General features: G+C 57.8%; 1 protein-coding gene across 1 annotated transcript; it reads right to left on the minus strand.

Annotated features, from left to right (window-relative positions):
- Positions 1-2,924: 2,924 nt before the first annotated feature.
- Positions 2,925-5,916, minus strand: Tpbgl (trophoblast glycoprotein like). The gene has a single exon (XM_076548138.1). The coding sequence runs from the start codon at positions 5,492-5,494 to the stop codon at positions 4,340-4,342; it is 1,155 nt and encodes a 384-aa protein (XP_076404253.1). The 5' UTR covers positions 5,495-5,916; the 3' UTR covers positions 2,925-4,339.
- Positions 5,917-7,619: the final 1,703 nt, after the last annotated feature.

The following is a 7,619-nucleotide window of genomic DNA, read 5'->3' on the forward strand; positions in this document are numbered from 1 at the left end:
CAGCCTGTGCTTGTACGGCCACATTCACAGTGACCATCTGGACCCAGGACAGCAGTGAGTGAGATCTGGTTCTTGCTTGTGAGCCCTGTGCTCAGGGGGTGTTTAGCAAAGCCAATGCAAGTCGGGGCCTTGAGCTCAGGCATCCAGAAGCAGACCCTTGCTCCCCTCACAGCAGACATGGCCCCCAGCACACCCACTGCCTCCTAGAAGCTGGATCAGTACTCCTTCAACCTGTTTGAAGCGGCTGATGGTACCCCTTCACTCCCACCCCACTGTGTCCCCCCCCCCCCCTTTAGGTTCTCATGGTTCATCCTGGCTTCTGGAAGCAGTACCACAGGAATAAAAGGACACTGAGTTCAGAGGTGAGGGGCCTACCAGGTACTCAGACTCAGGGCAAACCAGCCTTGAAAACAGGCATTCTGGCCTCTGTATGACCTGAAGGGGCTCCTGTACCTCCTCCACACGCATCCAAGGAAGAGTGTGTTGAGCGCCATCTATCTGCAATCCCTGGAAAAGCTGCCCCTGTGGGACGCCGAGGGAAGCATCCCACAAGGCGGGGTGAAGTTGTGGAGGAGGGGTTCAGAAGGCGGCCATGTGCATGAGCACGGCAATATGAAGTGCCCTACTCACTTCTCTCAGCCTAGGAAAGGCCATGCTGGTAAATTAGGGCCGAGCATCTGCCAGGCTGACATAATGAAGATGGAGATGAGCTTCAATGGGAGGCCGTGTCTGCAGAGGTCACAGCCGGAATGGAAGGAAGCAAGGCAGAGTTGCTGAGAAGCAAGGGAGTCTGGGTGACAGTGCCAGCCTGGGCTAGAAAGAGAGAGGCCCGCCCGGCAGCATTCCCCAGTGCGCAGGAAGGACTCGCCTGATATTTTGGTCCAAGGGTTCAAGGGACCTGGAAAGAGGGGTGCTTAGATTCAAACTCAGTTCTCAGGCTCAAGCCAGGCCCTCACTGGCTTTCACTCCAGCTCCGAGGGCATGGGGAAGCTCAGGGTCGCTGACACAAGAGGCTTCTCCCAGAGAAGTTTGTGAATGGCAATTTTAAATTGCTCATGGGTCACAGCAGCCTGGGAAGTCTGCCTGTGTCTCCAAGTGCGCAGTGGGTTCATGTCTACCACACTCTCAGTTACAACCACACTTTCCCTCCCTCCCCTGCTCACTGCCCTACCTGCTCTGTAAGGGACATCCCAGAGATAGCTTCTTCCCTGTCACTTGTCCCTGATGTCCCTATCCTCTGGGCCTCTGCCCACCCCTCACTTTTAGCAGCTCCTGGGAGAGGCTTTGGACTGAGTGGTTGGTATCAGGGAATCAAGGTGGCTCATTTCTGGAGTCATAGCACTAAGGAGGCTCAGACCGGAGGGTCTTGGGTCCAAGGCCAGTTTGGACTACATAGCAAGACCTTGTATCAAAACCAACCAAAGGAAACACAAACCAATGGTTTGTGGGTTTTAGCTCAGTGGTACGGTAATTGCCTAGCATGTGCAAGGATCTGGATTTGACCCTCTAGCACTGCAAAGCCAAAACAGAATAAACCCCAATTGAGCTCAAATGCTACTTCATCTACAAAATCCTTTAAGGCTGGGTCAGGGGCTCTGGGTCATTAGCTTCCTTAGAACTGGCAGAGCTGTATTCAGTATAGGCTAAATGTGTGGCTAGATCTGTCGAGGAGGAAGGCTGGGGATGTGGGCTGGCAGATCGCTACCCTCATAGCAGACCAGAGCTGGCTTCTAATGGAGTCCGTGAAAGACATGATGGCAAAATCTTGCCTCATATACAGTAGACCTTAATTGATCTTCCAAATATCTGGTGCTATTTCATGACTCAGGGAAACTGAGTTCTTAGGGCTTAGTAGATATCCAAAGTGGTACTACCGCAAAAGGTTCCCTCGTTTGCTGATAATGAGCCCACAGCCAACAGCGCATTTTATTTGCTAGGATTTACTGCAGTCACCAGAGGGTACACTTTTAGCACTGAGGTGATCTGTTGAGAGGTGATTTCCTAACCCGCATAAGAACATCACTATTCTTTTCTAGAGGATGCTCAGGACACACACTGAAGGTCATTGACAGATGTTCATGGAAAATGGCTGGGGGAATGGATACAGCATCCACTAGGGGAAGGCAGGGAGACTGTGCACTGTGTCCCACGAAAGACAACAGAGACACTCGGATCACCTTTTCAATGTTTAGAAGTCACACATTCTAGAAACATGTGGCTCTGAACTTCTAAAATACGTGCTGGAGCTCTAGACTTCTGCCCCATGGTTCTGGGGCTTGGAGACCATAAGTAAACTATTCTGGAAATACTGAAGTATGAGCCCCTTCCTCCACCTTCCTCCAGCCTGGGGCCCACCTGCTTCCCAAATCCACCTTTATTAAGGGGGTCATTTCACCCCACTCTGTCCAGGCTGCTGTTTCTCTGCCTTTTGCACACCCAGGGCTCAGGTTCAACTCCTCTAGCTAAAAAGAAATAGCCCGACACAGGAAGTGCTAGCAAGCAGCTGGACCCGGAGCAGCCAACAGCCCCTCAGACAATTTTGCCCCAGTAAACTGGCTTCCCTCAATAGCTGGCCTCCTTCCCTAGCGGCTCATCGGAGGTGAGGTTAGTCCGTCTAAACATATTTCCTTTAAGACCCCACCCCAAAGAAGGGATAGGGAGTGTAAAGGAAGCCCAGAATCCCAGGCTGGTAGTGGATAAGCCCATCTGAGACCATCAAAGAGCAGGCTGTTCGGGAGAGTGGTGGGAAGCCCCTCCGCGTGTCTAGCCTCAATCTTGCTCTGTGCGTTCACAGTCCATTTCTTTCCCCACGTCCCCAGAGAGCACATAAAGGCCATTGCCCCAAACGCCCTCGTCACCTCTCGCTCCCACCAGCGCCCCAAGGTCAGCAGGAAAAACACAGCACCACTTACAAGAGCCGAGAGTATCGGAGATTATTGCAGACTTTATAGAAAACAGCCCAAAGGGAGGTCCAGATTTCTCAGTTGAGGGTGGGAGGGCCGGCCTCGAGCCAACACCCAGAGAAGGAAGACTTCCTGTGCAGAGGCAGCACAGGCCTGCCATTCTGCCTGACGTAGGGTGAGAGACGGGGAGGCAGTTCCCCCTCACTCACCATTGTGCTTTGGGATCATGCAGAAGGCAGGGCGCTGAGGCCATGACCTTGAGCAGGAAGGCCTGTGACTGAGACAAGAGGTCAGACTCTATCCTTCTCCAGAAGGCATGAGAGGTGGTAGCCAGGAGTTCCGGGGGCGCGGGGGGGGGGGGGGGGGGGGAGAGGACCACATGGGTGGGAGAAAGCCCAGGTGAATGAGATGGGCAGCGATGGGCAGCAGTTCCCAGCCTCTCCCAGGTGGACGCCCTGCGCACCTCACATGCTCTCTTTCTCACCAGGGTCTGCTTACATGCCTGCAGGATGGGAGAACTCCTCCTCAGAGGGCAGTGGGTAGCTCTCCACCATGGGGAGATTCCTCTCTGGACCCTGACCCGTGAATGGCAGAGGCAGGTAAAAGTGCCAGTGATGGGTGTCCAGGAAACTGAGAGCCTAGGACTTGGGGCAGGGCCTGAAAGTGACTGAGGTGAAGAGCTGAGGTTGAGACTGAGGACAAACACTGAGCACTGGGGCATCAGAGCCCCGTGGAAAGGCTATGGATGGATTCTACACCAAGGCTTGTCCCTGGGTTGAGAGAGATGGGTCTGGGAGCCGAGACCCGGCCAGGGCCAAGGAATGGAGGAGCCTGAACTAAAACCAGGATAGGAAGCACGTCAGACTAGGAGAGGCCACTCAAGCCACAGAGCCTCCGGGTGTGGATTACAAGATGGAGGGCTCAGAATTTTGGGGTGGGACAAAAGGCTCCAACTCCACAAAAACCTTCCGATAAGACCAGAAGGGATGTAGACCCCCTGAGCTATGAGAAAGGGACTGAGGAGGGCTCCTAAATGGGGCCAGGGATCAGTGCAGTCTAGCCAAGGTGTCTGGCTCAAAGCATGTAGCGTGGTGGAGAAAGTGCTAGAGATTTCAAAATGGAAGAGCAGGGTCTTTGGGTGAGCCGAGATAGGGAGAAGGGATTTCAATGGTCCAGGAAGGATGGACAGGAAGGATTTGTTTCTGGAAACAGATGGGGGCATCTCTGGGTTTTTGACCTGGAAATTCTCAGGCCAGGGGAAAAGAGTACACTTTGGAGCTTTGGGATGGGGGAGATGCTAGGATTGATCCAAAGGTCTCGGAGTTCCAAACTCATTGGTGTGTCATCTCCAGGGCTCAGGCCAGGCAGGGGAAGGCTGGGTGGCCCCAGTAAAGTCATCATCGGACAGGGGCAGCCTCCCGTTAGGGAGGTGAGGCTCAAAGACCCGAGCCCGGGGAAGTGGCCCGGGAGCCAGCGGGGGCAGCCGGAGCGGGCGCGCGGCGCGGGTCTGCATCCTGCTCATAGCGATAGTGGTAGCCCTCCATCTGGTCCCTGCAGGCCTCGCGCAAGTTGCGCATCCAGCGCTGGATGCCACGGCGGTTTAGGTAGAGCACCATGAGGAAGATGAGGCCGATGAGCGCCAGCACCAGCCCGAAGAAGACGTAAGAGGCTTCTAGCTCCGGGCCGGCGACGTCCACCTCTTCCCCGCGCTCGTTAGCATCGCCGTCGGTGCAGCCCAGTCGCGCCTCATCCAGGTCCATCAGAGGCTTATCCAGCAGCGCGCGCGGGGAGGCGCAGCGCAGGCGGCGCGCGTCGGGCACGCGCTCGGTGGCATTGTGTAGCCAGGCCAGCAGGGGGCGCGAGGTGCACCCGCAGCTCAGCGGGTTGTCGGCCAGCAGCAGGCGCGGCCGGGGCAGGTCGCCATCGCGCTCGAGCGCGCGCAGCTCGTCGGGGCCCAGGCCGGCCAGCGCATTGCCACGCGCGTCCAATTGCTCCAGGCGAGGCAGGCGCAGCGCGGCAGGCGGCAGGCGACTCAGCGCGTTGCCCGCCAAGCCCAGCAGGCGCAGCTCGGCCAGCGGGGCCAGCGCGGCGTCCAGTGCATCCAGCATCGCGGGGCCGCCCCGTGCCAGAGCGTGATTGAGCTGCAGCGAGCGCAGAGCAGGCAGCCCGCGGAAGGCACGGGCGCCCAGGGCGCGAAGCGGGTTATGGCTCAGGTCGAGCGCCGCCAGACTGGGCAGCCCGTCGAAGGCGCCGTCCTCCACCACCTCGATGTTGTTGTGCGTGAGGCGCAGCGCGGTGAGGAACGGCAGGCGCACGCCGTCCGTCTCTTCCTCGTCCCCTCCCGCGAAGGCGGCCGCGCGCAGCACGGTCAGGTTGGCGCCCACGATGGTGAGGTTGCGCGCGTCGGGCGGCACGTCCCGCGGCGGCTGCCGGAGCTCCGCGCCCGACGCGCAGCGCAACAGCAGCCGGGGGCTGCCGAAGCAGTAGCACTGGAAGGGACAGGGCGCGGCGGGCCGGCTCAGCGCCGCCGCCACGAGCAGCAGCCCTGGCAGCGGGCTCCAGAGCCCCCGCTGTCCCGCGCGCGGGGCCATCGCGGCCGTCCCCGCATCCAGCCCCTGGCCCGCCGCGCTCACCAGTGAGTTGGGAGCGCTTGGTGATGATGGGGTGGGGGTGGCACGGGAGGGTGGGGATGGGTTAGACCTTGACCCGGAGCGGCTGGCAGTCCCGATCGGTTTCTTCTGCCTGGAAAGTCCGAGAAGCCTTCACTTTGCTGAGTGGGGGGCAACAGGGGTAAGGCAGGAGCCCCCCGCCCCCGGTGCCCTGGTCGCCCTGCGCTCCGGCCTCCGACTTCCGCGGCCGTTCCGGGCTCCGAGCCGAGTGGGCAGGGTTTGCCTCCCCCTCCCCGCCTCCCGGCCGCCTCCTCCGCCCCCAGCGGAGTCTCCGCACCTCCTCGCCGAGGGAGGCGGGGTGGGAGGCTCCGGAGCAGCAGGCTTAGGGCCGCTGCGCTCTCTTGCTCCCCTGCTCTCTAGTTGCCGAGCTGCTGAGAAGTTTGGCTCCCCAAGCTCTGACTTGCGTCTTTCCCCACCCCCTACGTTTAGGCAGGTTCTTTCCTCCTCCCTCCGTGGCACATGTGGGGCGGGGCTCGCAGGGCTGACCACGCAGGTGGGTCTGTGCACCCCGCGAAGGTGGGAGAGGAGTTTAGAGCTGCTGCCGCTAGAAGAGGGGGGTGGGCTGAGAAAGTTGCTCTTCTTGTAGTCCAGGAAAGGGGCTGTGCTAAGGGCGAGAGCCTGGAAAATACCTAGCCTTGGCTGCCTCTCCTGCGATCTCAGTTCCGTTAGGCGCGGCCGGTTCTCCACCTCTGCAGGTCCTGTGCGTCAGCCTTTTGTCGACCCTGTCCCATGCCCAAGGGAAGTCCGCAGTACCCCCGGCCCCTACACCTCTCATGCCCCTAACTCAGGCTGCGCTGCTTCTGCCAGGACCTCTTCCATCGGTTCCGCCCTTCAGGTTGGACCCCTCCCAGGCTCAGGGACCCGTGGGTGGAGTGATTCAGCTCTTTGCTTTCCCACCCTGCCCCAGCCCCTGAGCACTCCTAAGATACGGTAGGTCAGCTTTGCCCCGCTAAACTCCCCTGCCAGTCAGTACTGAGTGATGTGCAGGTTGGGGGAGAGGGCTCCACATGCAGGGAAATCAGGAACTGAATTTGTAGTGCGGGGTAGGGCTGTCGTAGGCTCCAGGGCTGGGGTGGGGGCTGAGCTGCTAATAGGCTTGTTTTGTTCTGGGTTTTTACTTATTTACTTTTTTTCCTCTCTCTCCAGAACTGGGAAGCTCAAGACCTGATTTAAAGAGACAGACTCCGGAGAAGGGAGCATTCCTGGTCTTGGCATGAATTATTCAGGTTGGAGAAGCTGACATTTGATCTTCAGGCCATTCGAGCATCTTACTTGGCAGAGCTGGCTGGGATGGAGGCTCCCCTCCTCCCCGCAAGAATCAGTCGCTCTCTCCCCGAATTGGGGACAGTTGGTTGACTTCTTCCCTGAAGCTGTATTTAACAGATCGACCAGCAGGTGAAACCACTTAAGGTTCACCCTTCGGTGGCCTGGGTCTCAAGCAAACACCAAAAGGGCCAGGCTGGTGATGCTGGGGGTCCCCCAGCTCTTATTGACCCGGTCCCAGTTACTGGCAGATGACAGTAGTCACTGTCACGTTTAGAGTTGGACATGTCTGTATACATGGCCACATGAGTTTATACATACATTTATGCCTCTGCAGAGAAAGGCAAGTTTTACACACACAGACCTACACATGTCCATGTGTGGTGTCACAAATTCATACTGACTTGGATGTGCGTGTGTGTGCATGGGAGGCTTGTACAACTTGCACACAACAGGTTCAAACAGATTTGTCTTACACAAATTCATGCAGGCTCATAAGTGCCTGTTCACATAGGAATATAGCTTTGAGTGCAACCTGGTCTATGTCCACAGATTCAGAAGTACATCTAAGTGCTTGAGTGCGCATTTCCTGGACCAGAGCAGGTTCCAACTGCAGTCTCAGAGGGGCAGCTTGCAGACTTGTGTGCAAGGGCCAACATGCAGATGGAGCCCCGGACTGTGTTCTTGGTCTTTGGAGATCACAGGTCCCTTTTCTCACATGGCATAAGTGCTCAGACATGAGTGGCCAGAATTGTCGGCTTCCCTGGCCCGACTGCGTGGAGAC

Source organism: Peromyscus maniculatus, chromosome 1 (genome assembly GCF_049852395.1).
Source record: "Peromyscus maniculatus bairdii isolate BWxNUB_F1_BW_parent chromosome 1, HU_Pman_BW_mat_3.1, whole genome shotgun sequence".
In the NCBI taxonomy this organism is placed as follows: Eukaryota; Metazoa; Chordata; class Mammalia; order Rodentia; family Cricetidae; genus Peromyscus; species Peromyscus maniculatus.

Bases quoted from the DNA above. Each gene is read 5' to 3' on its own strand.
- Tpbgl (XM_076548138.1), bottom strand. From the start codon at position 5,494: ATGGCCCCGCGCGCGGGACAGCGGGGGCTCTGGAGCCCGCTGCCAGGG.